This window comes from Pelmatolapia mariae, linkage group LG23 (assembly GCF_036321145.2).
Source record: "Pelmatolapia mariae isolate MD_Pm_ZW linkage group LG23, Pm_UMD_F_2, whole genome shotgun sequence".
NCBI classification, from domain to species: domain Eukaryota; kingdom Metazoa; phylum Chordata; class Actinopteri; order Cichliformes; family Cichlidae; genus Pelmatolapia; species Pelmatolapia mariae.
In genome coordinates this window covers 17,368,147-17,387,294 of record NC_086246.1, presented here as the reverse complement: position 1 = coordinate 17,387,294, position 19,148 = coordinate 17,368,147, and the positions used below count along the sequence as shown (strand labels likewise).

Sequence of the window (19,148 nt, the reverse complement as noted above, 5' to 3'; positions counted from 1 at the left end):
TTTTATATTTTTACCTACTCTCCAAACCAATCGCTTGCAGCCACCTTAAATCACCAAATGTACATTTTACAAGCTTTTTCTTGGCGAAATCCTCTTAAGATTAAATCTTCAACTTAAAAAGGCCAAGAAGACGAAAGCGATGTCCTCTGAGTCCAGTCCACTGCTGTTAGAAATCCAGAACAATGGCTTTGGGCTTTACTCGGTCACTGGCAGTGAGCCCCAATCTACTGAATAGATGGTGGCATCATCATCTCAGCAAAACAACACACTACTGTCCCTCTGTCTACAGTCTGCACTGCCATCACAACACACACACGGACACACAATCCCTCTCAGGCATGGTTCCCACTCTGCGCCGAAGCAAAGTACGTTCAAGCCACTCGCAAAAATCTGCAAATGAATACACACACGTACCCTTTCAGGCAGCATTAAGCTTTTTAAAGAAACAATAATAATATTGATTTGTGTTACACAAGTGAATGCAGCCCTTTATTGCCTGCTGACGTCAAGACAAGTTTGTGCAGAATCGTTCTTTATTCAGCAAATGTGCTTCTGCTGTTCAGTGCAAGCAACCAAAATAGGAAGCTCCAAGCACCGTGCAAAGCGTCAACTTTTGCACGGTGCATCGAGGGCATGTACATCAGCTTTGACAAGTGAAACTTATTTTTATCAGTCTGTTAACTTAGCACTAATTAGCATGTGTGTGACTGAACTGCACCCATGTGGCCCACTGATGCTCCTTTCCAATCAAGCATGGAAGTTTTCTAGTTCCAGCTGCTAACATAAGCACACCACCTTCTCATCCACATATGGTCACATCTGGCTCCAAAAAAATAAAATGCTGAGGCTTCAAATGGGTTTATGCACCACCTTCAAGTACAAGAAAAGGAATTCACCTATTAGTTAATAGGTAATTTCAGTCTATTTACGCTCCCACACGCTGTTAAAACAACCAGACCATGTCTTTCCTTTATTTTTGCAGCAAGTGCAACAGTGGGAAATGACTCGAGTGTCTGAGCGCATCAGCATGAAGCAGACCCGCCATTCCATAAGGTAATTTGTGAATAATTGAGCCATCTAGGTGGTTTAGTAATTGATGTGACCCTCCTGAACCCCACCAGGTGACAAACATTACCTGATCTTGGCTACAGACTTGAGCTCCGTTGTGGGAATTTCAGAATCTAGAAACTCCCAAACGGGCTGGGAGCCGTCGGTAAATCTGTGGTGCACCTCACTAAACTACAAAACATGTACTCGCAATTTTGTGGGTTTAAAATCCAGGTCCTCCTCCCTTCCTCTCCCCCTCTCTCCACCACTAGAGAGGAAAAAAGAAAACATACAGTAATAGCACAAGCTGAGTGCAAAACCAGCAGATATAACAGCAGCCCTTTTTTAGTTGCCTCTGGCCATAGCTACCAGTCATTACACTACAGAGAACAAAGAACATGAGAAGTGAAAGACAGTGGGGAGGAAGAAAAAAAAAGGGGGGGGGGGGGAAATTACATACTAGGAGAGAAAAAGAAGGAGGCAGCCAGTAAGGAAGGAATCCAACAGCCCTGTGTTTTTACTTGCCTGAAAAGGACCCTCCAGTTGCAGAGAAAAGCTAACACCACTTTTTCCTTTTTCTTTCTTTTTTTTCCTTTTTTTTTTTAAATATAGTGACATCATGCCATGGAAGTAAGCATTATTTCTTAGAATAGTCTTAAAAGTCACTAACACTGGGCCAGATTCACTTTAAGATGGATTTAGCATCATTAAGTCATCACAGATTCCAGATATTTTTTCCCTCTCTGGTCTAGTTTCTCCATATAGTCAAGGTTGTATGACTCTGCAGAATGCTGTAGTATAATTTACATGTGATTATAGGTGTCTAATGCTCCACTTTTGACAAAAGCCCTTCAACTCTGATATTCGCAGAGGAAAGTCAACTTTGAAGAGTAATCCAGTGCCGTGATATTGGCTAGCAAAGAAATCTGATCTGAAGCCGAGTGGGTCACGATTAAAAGGTCAGTGATACTTCAGAGGAAGTTAGAATGCTTTTTAAAGCTTAGTAGAGCCTGCTGAAAAGGCAGAAATTTATTTCTGCTTCTTCCTGACCCAGGACAGTGAGTTTGCACTACATGTATGACACAGAATGTATTTTTCAGCAGTGTCAGAAGAGGCTACAAGCTCTGCAGTGTAGTATGTAAAAGAGATGGCCATTTGCCAGGCAGTAATGGCTCTACCAAAACAGCACGAGAAGTCCAGGATCCAGACTGAGCCTTTGTGTCAGTGTTGTGTTCCTTTTTTTTTTTTTTTTTGTTATCGCATTAAAATGCACTATCTACCTGTACCTTCTAGCACTTGTAACATAACTATAACAAACGCAAAGCTGCAGTTTTTTTTGACATGAATGGGAAATATTTACCAAAAAGTCATAGACTGTATATAACAGATGGTCATAGCCACAAGAACATCAACAGTTTGTTAATGGACTCCCATTTTACGGTTGAAGGCTGAAGTCTGGCATTCGGGCCATCACCATGGCATTTTAGTGGAGTCAGAAGCGATCATATTTGAATGATATGGAAATGAGTGCTAAGTTATGAGCTAATGCTTGCAAGCTTAGATAGAAAGCTGCATTCAAAGACACACAGAAGCCTGTCAATTCACCAAAAAGTCACATTAAAATGAGACCACACACACACTTTTTGGGATTTCGGGGTGCATCTTCTAAGCAATATTAAACAGCAAGAGGTCCCTAAGGCTGACTGAAACTGTATTAGCCTGACAAATGTGTCACTTGTATTCAATGCACTTAATATGTTGCATTTTATTATTAACCCAAACTCCTGCTCATTGAGATCATGAAAGATTAATTTAGTTTTTTGACTGTATTAAATATGTTTTGCTTAGTGTGTGTGTGTGTGTGTGTGTGTGTGTGTGTGTGTGTGTGTGTGTGTGGGCCACTCTAGGATCAAACAAATCAACTTTTAAAAAAAGCAGCTACTGCTGCTAAATCCAGCGCAAACACTGGATTTTAACTCGATGTTAATGCTTCCTGTTTCTGAGATCATAAGGCACTGACATACACACGTATATCAGTGGCCTTATGGGGACACAGTCACGACTTGCCGATTTCTAATCTCGACTTGGCAAAAGTACGAAAGGAAAGGTTGATACCTCAGTGATGTGTTTGCCCGTGCATGAACGGGCTAAGCTCGTAAGATAACTTCAGCCCATCTGCCAGCAGATCAAACACACTCACTCTCTGCACAGCAACACGAAACAGGCTCACAAAACAAACACTACTTTGCACACACACCTGAGGGGCCATGAAAGGCTCGACCAAAATCTCTATGGATTCATATAAACTCTGCGGCTTTTTTTTAGTTTTTCATTATTCCACAACAGAGCAAACAAAAAAAAAAAAAAAAGGCCAAATAGATGAGATGGAGTCAAATGACGTGCGCGCAATCACGCACAGAGGGTGGAAACAAGGGGGAGGAGATGTTGACATTCAAAGTCTCAAAAGCGTTTTGTCCCAACGCTGCTTCCAACTGACAAGAGGAAACGCACTGTGTTAGTTAATGGGACGAAAGTGATTAACATGCTGTCAGCGTGCCCCACTGAGTACTGTAACTGCGGGTAAACAGACCTTGTATAAACACACACACACCTCACTTCAACGCACAAACAGGACCTCGGGACAAAATGCACTGTCCACTTCAGATTTGATTATGTAACCGTCTGATGGACGATAGTGCCTTTAGCAGGAAGAGCATCTTTGTGCAGTGAGACAAAAATCAATGTCAGACCATGCTCACTCATCTCCTTCATTCATAAATTGGGTTACCCTCACCAGTAGAGCTGCTCATGACATGAGTGATCTCTCGCACAGCCTTAACTTTGAAGGGTTTATGTGTCAAAAAGGTTTGTTTAGCTATTCTACCACAACAACAGCCTTTATTACAATATTCTTTATTTTCTGAAAGTTCACTTCCCTGCTGATCTCTGCATTAGTTTTATCAATATGACCTTTTCAGGGAAAAAAAAAAAGCAACATTTTTTAAGACAATGTGTTGCCATTTACCATAGCAGCAACATGTTGAAATCCTCTGTGTGCAGAGGATAGGATCTACTACACTACTACACCAGGTTACTCTAGACATATTTTCAGCAATCTTGCACGTGCTTCGGCTCAGTTTCAGTGCTGCTACAGTCTTCACTAGATGATGATCAAATCTGATTGGCTAACTCAGTCAGTTATTACCCTCATTAGTCTGTTTTTTGTTGTCTAAGATCTTAAGTGGACAGATGGCTCTCCTTTCTCACCAGGTTTACCTCTGATACCAAAGTGCACAGGTAACAACTGCACTGAGTCAACAGAGCAAGAACTAAATGCATACAAAGAGAAACATACAGAGAAACACACCTGCAGAATTCCCACAATCTTATCTTTGCCCAAAACCAGACAATCACACACATTTATACAGACACACTCTACCTGTCATCATCTTCAGCTGCAGCCATAGCCTGGTGATTTCGTGGCAGAGTTGAGACACTCTGTTCAATGCCATTGTTTTTTTAGGCAGTGCATGTGTGTGTGTCCACCTCCCCGCCTCTAACACACACTCACACAGAGTTAAAACACGCTCACGCACGGCCGCATATTCTGTCAGAGAACATCTCGGTGGAAGTTACGGCAGTCCATTCTGCTCCAGCCGCTGACTGAGCTGTCACTGCTCAGCACAGCCCCCACACACACTCACACACACACACACACACACCCTCTCTGTCTGTGCCAGCCAGGGGGCGGAGCTTCTGGAGCATTCAGCCCGCCCCCTGGCTGAGAACATGGAAGAGAACATGAGAGAACATGGAAGTCTATTATTATTATTATTATTATCATTATTATTATTATCATTATTAAATTACTATACTTTCACTTTTTAATTGTACTAAATGTACAATTTGCCTTCAGTAATATTTGTCTTGAATATCAGGCAGTATGTAATATGATCTAAATTCACTGTAAACAAAGGATCTCTTGGCCAATGCTAATCAGCTTTTAGGAGTCTGTTTACCCCCCCCCCCTTCTGGATGTCTTCCTGATTCTGCCTCTTCGTGTAACCAAGCAGACATAAATTAGCTTAAATGTAATTTGAGATTTTGGCACCCGGTTCCTTTAAAACAAGAGCAGAGTATGTACTCAAATGTAAGCAAATAAAACAAACTCGCTTTGAAATGGAAGCCTCTGTTTTCTTCCGCTTCTCTCGCACCATCGTACAGGCACAAAAGACACACATAATGCCACTGGGGTCAGCAGGGGGACCCCCTGCTTCACTCTCACACACAAACTGAAAATTTCGACTCTGAGGAGTTTAATTCACGTAAAGGCAGCCTTGCTGAGGCAAACACAACAGCACAACCAGACGACGGCAAGCATGTACAGTTTTCAGAAAGGTCGTCCGATTTAGTGGGTTTCAACATGCTTTAGCAGCCCTTTAAGGGCTTATTTTACTACTACTGCTACGTTACTCTTTATTTCTATATAAAAAAAAAATCTGAGAAAAAAATGTAATCAATTCAAATTTGTGATAAAAACACTCATTTACTGAACACAAACATGCTCCTAAGTTGCCTTAAAACAGTATCTTCTTTCAAAGTGAAATACGTGCTGCTCTGCCAGAAAGTGACTGTACATTTATCTCATTTCCTTTAGAGCAAGGCTGTCAAACATAAGGCTCGGGGTCCAAAATCGGCCCGGCAAAGACTCCAGTCTGACCCTGGTTAGCTTTGGAAAATGTGAAGGAGGGCATAGATTTTGCATTTTTTAGAGCTTTTCCTACTGGTAAAGACCTCCACAATAGTCGTTCATACCACACTAAAGTAATTAAGTAACAGATTAAATGGCAGAAAAGTTGTTCTTTTTGTAATTGGCCTGAAATTAAAATATACAGAAGGACAACTTTTGTGAATTAAGAGTACAGTTTTCTAATGACAGGAGAAAGTTTTCTTTCATTTTTCTAACTTATGTATTCATGCTGTTGCCATCACATAGAAAGACTGAGACCTTCTGCTGAAACTGTAATTATATTTCTCACATTAGGGTATGTCAGGTATTTTAAATATGCAGTTAAACTTCTGAATGAGTTCAACATTCCTGCTTTAGACTATTATAAAGTCTTCTGTGCATGTAAAAGGTGGCAAAGTTACAAAGGCTAAAGTCCACACTAGGGCTGTGCCACATCAGAGTGTTGGTGATTATACCAGTAAAAAATTTTCATGTTACATAAAAAGTGTCATAACGTCATATGAATGGAATGGGGACGCCACTACACCAGGCCAGACATATAATCATACAAGTTTTTAGGCTGAATATTAAAATATTTCAGCAGGTAGAAATCATAGAGAGAGTGGTGAAAGTTCCAAAAAATAGACATAAATGATGGTTGTGTAAGGTTGACAATAATATTAAATTAAACATGAATCTCAGTCTCGTCTGAGATGAGATTATCAATAAATGAAAGGCTGGAGCCTTTTTTAAAACATGTTCGTGTAATAATGGCCGAAGGTCCTTCAAGAGCTGGCATACATGAAGGAAGCTGTGTCAGGATGGAGCCCTGTGGGCGTACGTGTACATTTACATCATGTCAGATTTAGAAGATAGAGCACGTTGGCTGTTGCACAGGAAAAGGCAGAGGATTTTTAATAGCTTACTTCCTGTCTCTACCACTTTATCATGCATGCAGTTTCACCCACTCATCATCAGTTTACACCTCCACCCCCTAACATTTACAATTTACATGAAGTCCGCAGCAAAGTTATCACCATCATTGTGAGCTGATTTCCTTAATGTATATTGATTACTTTTCATTTCAGTTTTTTTCACTCTGATATGTGAATGGTGGCTCCTGTAACACCTCAAACACTCACTCTGTTTTTACACACACACACACACACACACACACACACACACACACACACACACACACACACACACACACACACACACTTATGACACTAATGAATCATTCAAGCACAAAAGCTAATCAGTGACAACAGGTCTTATGGAGCTCTGAATCTAAATGATACATTTCTGGTTCACATCTTTAACAATATGCATGGAGGTCGTTAGCAGAGAGGTACAACAGTGGGTGCCTGCAACCATTTGAAAACACGATGGAGGCTGTGTCATGGTTTGGGGATACATCTTCTAGCATGACAGTGATCCTAAACTCAGTGCCAATGCAGTAAAAGCAAACTTGGATAGAAAAACACACAGTGAAACACTATCAGTCATGAATTGGCCTCCCCAGAGTCCAGACCTCAACATTATTGAAGCCGTGTGAGATCATATTGACAGAGAACAGAACAAAAGGCAGAAACATCCACAGAAGAGCTTTGAATGTCCTTCAAGAAGCCTGCAGAACTATTCCTGAAGACTGCTTAAAGAAATTACAGGAAAGCTGTGAGTACTGCATATATGTATCACATCTGTTCTGTGCTAGAAGGTGTGTTTCTATGCACAGCTCTATTAATCTATTAATCAATATCGATATAAATAAAATATTATTATATTAGACGTCTAATAAGCTCATTTTATTTAAAATGCTGGTCTTTGTGTATTTGATCCTGGTAATGTAATTTATTAACTTGCCAAAACCGCTGATAACCTCAATCGCCCGACTAAACACTCCCAGCTTCTGAAATCAGCACATGATGAACTTTATCACATGCTTCTCTTTTTGAAAATGTCATGTCATCAAAAAGAAGCAGCAGCCAAATCAAATTTAAATCAGGTTATTTCCAGGACTTCCTCTTTGAAGTTACAGCTTAGAAAGAAAAACAGCCTGCAAAATATGGCGGCCATAAAGCAGAAAATGGGTCGACTTTGAATTGTGGAAATGTGCATCTGTTCACATGGGATGCAGAGCAGACATCAGTGTGTGCATATGGTTGTAGAGGAAGACTAGTTGTACCTGTATGTGTGTGCATTAGGGAAGCAGTGCAGACTACAGCTAGAATAACTTACAGCTTGATTATTTTTTTGAGACTTTCCTCCCCAGCATCCGTGCCTACAAAGAGAACAGTATTGAATCCTTCCGCTTCGAGATCAAACACTATAGGCCGGCTACAGCATAAACAGGAAGACGGCAATTGTGAAATGACTCATAGGCCCAAAAAAGCAGCGGAGGCAGAGTAAGGAAATAAAAAGGTGCGAACATCTCTATAGTTTGATAAATACTGGGCTGTTTATTTAAGAAGCCATCTCCGAATTATAAATGTCCGCAGTGTTAAAGCACAGAAAACAAAACTAACAAATTCAGTTTGAAAAACAAAGACATTCACATGTCCACTGGACTCCTCTTCCTTCCTTCACTTTCCACATCGCTGTTTTCTGTCACCTCTTCTCCATATGGTGGACAATATTTACTCAACATCAACCGAAACTTGACAGAAAGCAGGCCGTGTGGCTCGGTTAAAGGCTGAAGGCCAAAAGGAACATGTCAATTTTATCTGTAGATGGTGATAGATGTCGCACTTATCCCTGCACAAAGCAAAAATTATCACCATGCTATGCGTGCATTTCTCTAAAGGAAACAAATGCACGCATATCAAGCCCTTAGTTTGACCTGTGAGTTCTGTGATGATCAGTATTCATCAGCGACATCTCAAGAGATTTAAGGAACTTTGTTAAAAACAGCTGCGCATATCATTGATAAAGGCTGACGTGATCTAAATATTTAAGGCAAAACTAATTCACTACAGTGTCATTCCATGTTAAATGAACACCGGTGCAAATTTGAGCTGTCTCAGACACTAAATCTTTCTAGAAAAGTCAAACTGAAGTTGTTAGAGGATGCCATTTTTTTGAATATCACAATGAAAATACACTTTTCCCTCCATTTTCAAGCTCTAATATTTTCAAAGCCATTCATCTAATTTATGTAGTTACCTGGCCCTGAGTACACCCCATAATTGGGAATCTGTGTTACAGTTCAGCCCCTATCTTTGAAGCTATTCTTTCTATGGCAGTGCAGGCCATACCATCACGTTTCCAAGCAAACTTCAGTATCACTTGAGCAGTTCTAGATAAAGCAATCTGAAACCAGCTCCATAGAAAATGTTACTCAGATTTAAAATTCCCCTAAAAGTCATCACAATTTTTTTCTTTGTTTATGAACAAAGTAATAACATCAGCAAGCTAAAGCTACTTTTTTCTGTTAAGTGCAGCATCACCCTTGAATTCTTTTATGCTGCAGAAATCACTGCCTAAGTGGGCCAGTTGCTGCAACACCTGGATGTCCAATCTTTCAGTCAAGAGGGGCTTATCTTATCTCATTACATGGTTTATATATATTAGATCATTTATTTCAAACGTGATGTGTCATATTGCTGCCAGGTTCATTTAATCAATTAATTATTCATATGACTGTATTTTATGGCACCCAACTGATATATCAGTCAGCCTATCACAGAGGACATAAACATGGTATCATCCCACTGTTTCAGAGCTCCAGATGCATTGTTTATCATAATCTCTGAGCTGTCCGCAGAGCAGCATCACAACCAGTGACTGAGTGAAGCAAGCCAACTATGTTCTCTACCTAACAAGTTTAAAATATTTTAGTCAGACATCAATAAAACATTACAGCTGATCAAACAGACTTCATTTAAACTGCTGCTATCTTTTATTGCTTTGAAGACTTCGATAATTGAAGACTCACATCGTTCACATTATAACTCAGTATTGCCGCATAACAGGAAGTTTTTACATTTTCCAACTGGACTGTTTGGTTCAATACACTGACAGGGATTACATTTCTCTCATATTAAATTATTTTCATTGGCTTCCTGTTAAATCAAGAATCTAATTAAAAATCCTTCTCCTTACATACATGGTCTTCAATTATCAGGCTCCATCTTATCTTAAAGAGTTTATAGCATCACATCACCCTATTAGTGCTCTTCGCTCTCGCACTGCAGGCTTACTTGTTGTTCCTAGAGTATTTAAAAGTAGAATGGGAGGCAAAGCCTTCAGCTTTCAGGCCCCTCTTCTGTGGAACCAGCTCCCAGTTTCAAGAGACAGACACCCTCTCTACTTTTAAGATTAGGCTTAAAACTTGACAAAGCTTATGGTTAGGGCTGGATCAGGTGAACCTGAACCCTCCCTTAGTTACTCTGCAATAGGCCTAGGCTGTTAGGGGCTTCCCATGATGCAGAGTGTTTCTTCTTTACTCACTTCTTTTCACTGTCATTATTAATCTCTGGCTCACTTTTACAGTGTCTTTTGACCTGTCTCTCTCCCCTTGCCCCCAACCGGTAGCGGCAGATGGCCTCCCCTCTTCTGCTGGAAGTTTCTTCCTGTTAAAAGGGAGTTTTTCCTTCCCACTGTCGCCAAGTGCTTGCTCATAAGAGGTCGTCTGGTTGTTGGGGTCTGTCTCTATTATTGTGGGTTCTTTATGTTACAATATAAAGTGAAGTGACTACTGCTGTGATTTAATACTATATAAATAAAACTGGATTAAACTGAGCTGAACGGTTAAATGAGATTTTATTTGTGATTTTGAAACTACAAAATCAGCTTCTGGCCAATCATATTTAAAGACTGTATTTTTTTAAATTTTGGATTATTTGTAGTCCAGAAATATGCCACCTGGAGTCCCTTTAAAAACTTTGGAAAAATATAAAAAATGTTATTACAAATGAGAACTTGAAGGAGTATGAATCGAAACAAAAACAGCACCCAATGATGACAGATGATCTCAGTTGTTTATCAGTTATTGGGGGGGGGGGGGGGGGGGGGGGGGGGGGGGAATGGGAACTGGGCTGCACAATCATGAGAATACCCATGAAAGAGGAAGGCTTGGTACTCATGGGGAAGACTGATCTTTGTCATGAGGATTCAAGAAATTACAAGAAATGATTCAAGAAATTCCCACATAAAGTAATAAGGAAAACAGCTGATTATTGTGGCAAATGTGTTTCAAGCACTTACTACCTTTGAATATCTGCTGTGATTTTGTATCTTAGAGAACTTTAGCAATCCTGACATTGGACGAATGGCCCCAAGACTCCATCTTGACAGGGGATAGAAATATGACTTGATAAAGCTACAATAAGGTGGAAAACAGGATCAAGAAGGAAAAAAACAAAACACAGCACCAGCTTTGTGATACAGTATTTCGAGAATAGCTTGTACTAAAAATACACATATCAAAATGGCCCAAAATAGACTTGAAATATCACTGAAAGGCAAAGATCTAAAACACACACAGACACACAAAAAAATATCAAAAGCTGCACGCTTCCCACATGCATACATGCTGGATGGAGACACACACACAGACACACCCCTCCTTTCTCTGTCAACCTCGTAGACTTTCGAGTACTGATGCCAACTTACTGAACCACCTTGTGTAAATAAGGATCTAGCAGATACTGTAATGCTTTCTGCCACATGTACTTCCTCTAACAAGGAGTCTCAAGAGCCATTTGACAGTGTTGCCATGTTTTCTTGTGCATTTTCATTCCCCTTCTTCACAGTTTCCATAAAACCAATCTTCAGATTATAAGTATGACGAATGACTAAAGATGAACTCGTCAGTTATGGGTGAATTATAAGCTTGACCATCAAGACTGCAGAGAAAATCTTCTATCATTATTATTTTTATAAAATAAATTGTGAAGAGGGGGAAGCCAAGATTTAGCCAAGTCAACCTATAATGAACCCACTAACTTTGTGAGCGCAAGGTTAGTTTCATTTTGTCATGTGTTCCGATTTTCTGCAGAGCACCCTGAGAGCGCTGCAGAAACTAAACATCGTGCTCTTGTGAATATTTTAAGAAATCCTTGAAACCTTTACAAAAGCCATTCTAAACCCTGATGGCTGGTTAGGCTATTTAATGCTAACGTAAGGCATTAAAAATAGCAGGAACTTATTCCATAAGAGACGATTTAGCATTTAAGAGAAAATGCATCATTTGCAAAAAAAGGGGGCACATTTCTGTTGCTTCTTATTTTACATTTCTTGCAATTTACCTGCACTGCAAAAGCAATGGCCTATACCTGTGTGCTGCAGTAAGTGAATTTCTGATGTCCAAAATAGACTTCAAAATCCAATTGTAGCTCAAAGTTGTCATCTGTGACATTACAACTCCAGGTTCCTGTCTTACATTAGCTCAGTGACATGAAGCAGAACACCTTAAATCTTACAGAAACACCTCTGCGAAACTCACTGTGCAGCCGTTGACAGCAGCGGCTGTATCTGTAGTAGCTCTCCATCTCCTCCAGCGAAATACAGACAAACCTCTCTCCTGCGCATTCTTTCATCCTGACTCTCTGTCCATTCTCCTCTTCCTCACTTAACGTCTTCATCTCCACAGGTACGGAGCAGAATATCACTTCCCTAATCCTCTACTGTATTTCTAGACCCTCCCTATTTCTTTCATATGCACACCGGTCAACATTTCTTGAGTGATTACACTAGTCCCGTTTCCTCGGCCCCTCCCTTCTACTGAGAAAGTCTCTGTACAAACAGTCATGGTAAAAAGAAAGCGCACCCTCTTTAATTTCTATGGTTTAATTATGTGGATATAATAAAAATAATCAGATCCTTAACAGGGCTTAAAATTGGGTAAATACAACCTCAGATGAAAAACAGCATGACATATTACAAGGTGTTGAAATGCAGAAGCACTGTGTGAAAACTTCAGTACACATTTACTGCTTTCATAGGAATAGAGGGCAAGTATTAGCCAAGTGCTGCTCGACAAATACACTTGATTCACTGATTAAAAGCAAGCTTTCGACTTCTGCTGGTCTGAAGCTTTCAGGTGTGTGTTAACACAACACTAAGGAGGAAAGACATCAGCAATAATCTTAAAGAAGCAACTGTTGCTGCCCATCAGTCTGGATAGAGTTAAAACGCCATTTCCAAAGAATGTGAAGTCTGCAGTTAGAAAGATTAATCACAATTGGAAAAAAGTGGGTGAGTCTTCCCAGGAGTGGATGTCCCGGCAAATTCACCCCAAAGGCCAGACCGTGCAATGCTCAGAAAAACTGCAAACACACACACCCCCCACAGGCCTCAGTCAATATCTTAAATGTTAAAGGTCATGGCGGCAAAAATAAGAAAATATAAAATAAGACTGAAGTATGGCTTGTTTGGAAGAATTTCCAGGAGAAAATCTCTTCTTTCTAAAATGTGGCAGCACGTTTTAGGTTTGCAAAGTTACATCTGAACAAACTACAAGATTTCTGGAACAATGTCCTTTGGACTGATGAGATGAAAGTAGAAATGTTTCACCGTAATGCACAGCGTCATGTTGGTGAAAACCAAACGAGATTTTAGCACAAAGACATCATACCGGCTGTCAAGCACGGTGGTGGGTTATGATATGGGCTTGTTTTGCAGTCACTAAGTCGAGAAGTACTCCTCTGTATACCAAAATATTTTAGGGGCCATCTATCCAACAGCTAAAGTTTGGCTTTACAACAGGACGGCTGAAAAACAAAAGAATCAAGGTTGAAACATTCATGATTGAATATCTGAATAAAAAACTATTCTGACAATTTGCTCTCACCATTCAGTGTTAGAAAAAGTCAACATGACATAAATCTACAGATTCACACTCTTTGGGATAAAACTGAGACTAAAAACTAAGAGAAAAAACACAACGTCATGAATGCTAAACAAAATTTAAATAGAAGTCGCCGTCACAGTCCAGCCAGAGCTTGATTAGTCAGCCTGGCTCCTTCAGCACAGATGCGACTTGATTCACTCGAGTGCATCATTTGTGTTAAAAACTGCATTATCACAACTTCACAAACACTCATTTTTATGTCGTCAGCATTGTTCAGCTTGGATTTTACCACATGGATTATTATCAAAGAATATGCTACTTTAGCCTGCACTATAAAGTCTGAGGCAGAGACTAACTCCCAGTATCCCTACAGCAGAAATGGATCCACAGCATTTCCAAGTCGCACATCTTCATAACACATGAAGAGTGAAGGGGTTAAAAGATAAACCTCTAAATTAATCTGCTAGACAACAAAACTAATTCTCTGAGAAACATTACTGGTTCTAATTTGTTTTTTCCTTAACTGTGACCCTGAAATGACCTCTTAACCAAGTTATGACCCAAGAAAATGCTCCAAACTTTAAAGAAGCTAATTTTTCCACTCAGGCAGCACTCACCTGTCTGTGTGGACTTATGATTCCGTTTTCTTTCCACTGTTTGGCGGCCACAGCAAAGACTAGTAGCCATGATGAATGTAGCAGCTCTACTCTGTTCCCTTGACTTTGGCTTCTCCTTTTAAACTACACACATTTCTACCGTCGGTGTGTTACGACCTAAGGTCGATTAGCGACTCACAGCCTTATCAGCTAATCAGTTACCAAGGTCAAAACACCAAAGAGCGTTGCGTTCAAGAGCACACATTAAAGTGGCAGCTGGTCTGCCGGGGTTAAAAGTAAACTACGTGATTAGCACTTTGGTTTACTGTTTTACTGACAGACAGATGAGGGTGTATCTGACTGAGATAGTGATGGTTTTTTTAAAAAAGAAAAAGTTTTTTGGTATAATGCATAGAGAAAATATACAACAAATGCTGAATGCAAACCCAGCAGAGATAAAGTCACAGTGTCAAGGGTCACAAGAAAAAAAGAGGAGATTTTAGCAATTTATCAAGAATTATATCTGCAGAACAAGTTTACAATTTCAACTACATATGTTAAATTAGGGCTATCCACTGAGATATTCATATATTTTATGTAGCATTGATTACATTTTGCTTAAACAGCACCAAATCATAGCTACAGTTACCTCAATAAGCTTTAGACTATAAAGACCCTACAAAAATAGAAAGAAACCCCAACAATCAGTCGACCCCTTGTAAGCAAGTGGGAAGGAAAAACTCCCTTTTAACAAGAAGAAACCTGGTGTCAAGTCATTTATCTTTTAGCCTCTAACTAAAGCAAAACCAAAAATTGTTTTTTTCTGGGTTAAATTGATATTTAAATTAATGTAAACCAGGTTCCCAATAACCCTGACTTATTGTAAACAGCACAGAAAAAGTTATGGACCGAGCTACACCCTGCATCATTTGTAAAGCGTGTCATGTTCGTTTCCCTTTGTAGCTCATTTGGTCAAATTTCGAGTCCCTCAGACAACTGTGGACTTACTGTAACCTCAGCGGGAAACTAAACAGGCAGGTTCTTTTATTATGCTTGAATAAGAAGGAGGGAAAAACAGAAGAGGGAATCTCCCCGTTAGCGGTAGGAAATCCTGTCCTATCATCCTGTCACACTGATTTAAGTAGCAGAGACTGAACCACTGAACATCATACATACACAGCACGTCCAGTTAGCGTGAGAGTGAGAAAACTCTAATTAATAAAAGGAGAATCAAATACACACTTTAAATCAGCACACACACTCTAACACTAACCTCTCCTCCAGGTCGGCTGATGGCTCAGACTGTGGTGTGTTTGTCGGGTCAACACGCTGATGGATACAGACAGACTGTGGAGCAGTTTATTGAACACCTCTTGGCTCTCCTGAACCATCTCAAAAAGAGACATCTTTCCTTTAGAGAGCAGTTCGTACCATCTCTGTGAGCTTTCTTTCTTTTTCTTTTTTTTTTTCGTGAGGCCTCTTTTAAGCTGCCTTCCTCTTCCTCTCCTCGATTAGACTGCAGAGTGTGTGATTATTTATCTCACTCCATGTCTGGGCTGCGTTTATCGCAGGAAAAGAGGGGCGGAGGGTGGGCTAAGACATAAATCCCTCTCCAGCTAATTGCAACTGGCTCGGCAATACATGCACGGGTGTCATATATCACAGGCTGAGACTGACTCTGGGCCTGCCGTTTGGAGATGAAAGTAAACTCAAACTATTTATTTACTGCACATTTACGTGCAAGTAGCAGCAAGTGGTTTATGAGCATACCCCAGTGTTTTTCACCACTTCTATCCAACACAAGGACTTAACTCTCGCATAGTTTCATTTTCTTAACCAAATTCCTCAACTGCTTTTTTTTTATTATTATTATTCATTTATATATCGTGAGGAGTCAAAAAGCTCTAATAAGCATGCAGCTCAGACAATGGGCGCTTCTGACTGTGGCACTGTGGTACCGGTGATAGGTGTCACGATCCTGGGTCTTATGACCCAGTGTTTTGAGTTTTAGTTTATTTTGATGTTTATAGTATATGATTAAGCTCATTAGTTTTTCTAGTTCATTTGTTATTAGATTCCCCTTGTGTCTTCCAACCCCTGTTAAGTTTCCCTTGCCCTTCATGTGTTTCATGTCTGTGTCTTACGTTGTCAAATTCAGGTTGTCATGTCTGCGTCTCATTATGTTTCCTGTTTTATTTTGAAGGGGTCCTGTGTTCCTATGTTCAGTGTTTTTAGTTTTACTCTCTCCTTGTGACGTCGTTATGTTCATGTGTGTCAGCTGTTCCTCCATGTGTTTCCATTTCACTCATTATCCTCCTGTGTGTATTTAGTCCGTGTGTCTTCAGTCATTCCTTGTCAGGTCGTCTGCTCATCCATGTCACAACTTCAGGTATCCATGTCAGTTCACCATGTTTAAGGTTTTTTCATGTTTAGTTTTAGTTCACCCAGTTTAGGTTATTGTTTAGTTTCACCTATGCCCTTTGTTTGTACCTTGTTTCCTAGCCTCAATAAACGGCTTGTTTTTTGTTAAATCCACGTCACGTTCAGTTTTTGGTCTGCGTTTGAGTCCTCTCTTGCAAACACATACAGTCTGCCTCAGCCAGACTGTGACAATAGGGAAGGAAACTAAAATTACACTGGTGCCAACTGCAAAGATCTCCACCACCTTTAGAGTATCACATTAGCTTTATTTCACTTAAATCATCATCACACAATCGCAAAAGCATTTCCCAATTTAAAAAGTACAAAGGGCGCAAGCAAAAGGTGGTCATGCACTTTTCATTATGTGGCATTCTGCACAATTAGATTTATTAATGAATCAAGTAGCAATCCAAAAGATCAAAAACCTATTCCCTCCAACTGAAACCGTCTGCAGACGTAATCACACTGACAACAAACTGAATTATCCCGCCTTATTCCTGGTAAAGCCCATTGTCCGACTGCTCCTGGAAACTTTGGGACAATTACTTGGTGTAATATTTAGCAATGTTACAACCTTTCATGCCTTTATTGTGTAACCGTTACGTTTCCAAATAAGAGGAGCACAGTTTTTAAGCTGAAGCAAAAGCAGAGTTAAATACGCAAAGAAAGGCTGCAGGCTCAACACATTAGACAACATTATGTCTAGCACGAGGTACAGTGCTTGTATTAAAGACCATTACCAAGTTGATAGCTGAAGTCATTTGAAGATGACAATTTAAATTGAAAAAAATAATTTAAATAAATGTAAAAAAAAAAATTAAAATTAAAATAAATATAAAATTTAAAAAGCTAGTGAAGTAATTATTTCAAATTTGCATATTCAACTCATATTACAATTGTGTAAACTAAAATAAATTGGTGTATCTAGCTCAGGTAGTTTAGTCCAACTGGGTAAACTCAGAGGACCTAACCCTGTAAAGCCTGAACTGTGAAATATTTGCCAAAAATATATGATTTATTTATTTTTCTTGTGAAACCAGAGTGTTTACTGAATAGTCTGATCACAAATAAAATCTAACTGCATCTATGAGTTTGAATTTGTATCATTTGTGCTACATCCAGAATTTCTGTGCAATTTGTGCTCACAGTTTATCTTAAAATAAATTAAAACATATAACATAAACATGTAGGTCAGTTAGGACTAAAAAAAGCAATGAATAAATCTCATCACACTGCTGATGTAGAAGTCTAAACAAACTATGTATCAAAGATGATACATTTGGCATTACAGGGTTAATAACCAGTAGCAAAGCTAGACAATCTTTATAAGAGGAGCAATTAACTACATTAACACACTATGGTGGCACGGAAACTGATGTCTCCTTTGTGGCAAATTCTTGTAGCCTAATAGTATTTTTTGTTGTTCTTTTTGTTTTGTTTTTGTCATTCACACCTCATTTGTCTATAGATGAACTGAGGCACTGCACCAACACCCAGTGTATATGATAAATGAATATCACTTTGCACTGTGAATCGTGAGCACAAGTATTCAAAAACAGAGCTCCTTTTACCAAAACAAAATCTTGCATTAGGCATACTAAATAAAGTCTTCTTCGCAGTTATCTTGTCTTAAAATATCATATGAGCAAATTATGTCAATAGATTCTAGTATTTCTCTCATCTGCTGCAAATCCTGCCAAAATGTCTGCTCTGTGATTGGGTGTAAACTCATTAAATATAGTATATCTGGGCAGAATTGTAGTTCTCCTACTTTTTCTAGAAGCTCCTAAATCATTTATTTTTTTAATAAACCACGAGATTTGCTTCACACATAAGCTGCGATTTGTATTAATAAATAATTAGCAATTTGACTGCTCCCATGAAATGCTCAACTGTGTGAACATGTGAACTCGGTATCTGTAATTTGCGAATGACAATGATTTGTGAGACAGGACACTGGCATCAATTGCAGATGCTGGCAAATTGCTTTTGTGAAACTGGCCCCAGCTGACTAACTCCAACACCTGCTGTTTAGAATTCATAAATGCTGTGACTAACCTCTCAAGCAACTGGCTTCGAGCACTATGTGCATATTTGTGAACAATATAAATAAGCACAGATTGACTTTTCTACAAAATATCATATGTAAAGGACTGAAAAAGCTAACTTAGATACCTGGAGAAGACTATAAAGATGTGTTAATGGGTCTTTTTTCTTGTACGTTTTGCTTTCAAGAGAACTACAGATGAGATGACGTGAGACGTGATAAGCAGTAATGCGGTGCGACGGAGCGTCCAATAACGCGAGGCTCTCCTTACCGCTGATCGTCGACAGCACCTCCACGGCTTGCTCTACGTCTTCTGGAACAGACGCCCCCTGCCCCATCCTTATCCTGGACACCAAAACCTCAGCAGACTGTCCTCCTCACATGTACGTGACTGCTCCTAAAAAGGGGCACAGATGCTGAACGTTACCAAAAAGAAAAGAGCAACAAGTAGATCTGCAGCTTAAATAAAAATTATTTTTAAAAAGGAAAACAGCAACAATAATAAACCGTGAG

General features: G+C 39.6%; 1 protein-coding gene across 4 annotated transcripts in view; it reads right to left on the bottom strand.

Moving 5' to 3' along the window:
• Positions 1–18,988, bottom strand: part of mcf2la (mcf.2 cell line derived transforming sequence-like a) — a 52,583-nt gene extending 33,595 nt beyond the window's left edge. For 3 of the 4 annotated variants that reach the window (XM_063465729.1, XM_063465723.1, XM_063465727.1), the window contains exon 1: positions 4,487–4,724. In XM_063465729.1, the coding sequence (XP_063321799.1) occupies positions 4,487–4,559 (73 nt within the window). In that variant the 5' untranslated portion in view covers positions 4,560–4,724. Of the gene's footprint in view, positions 1–4,486; positions 4,725–18,906 lie in introns of those variants that run through there. The other variant, XM_063465724.1, reaches the window with a different exon arrangement.
• Positions 18,989–19,148: the final 160 nt, after the last annotated feature.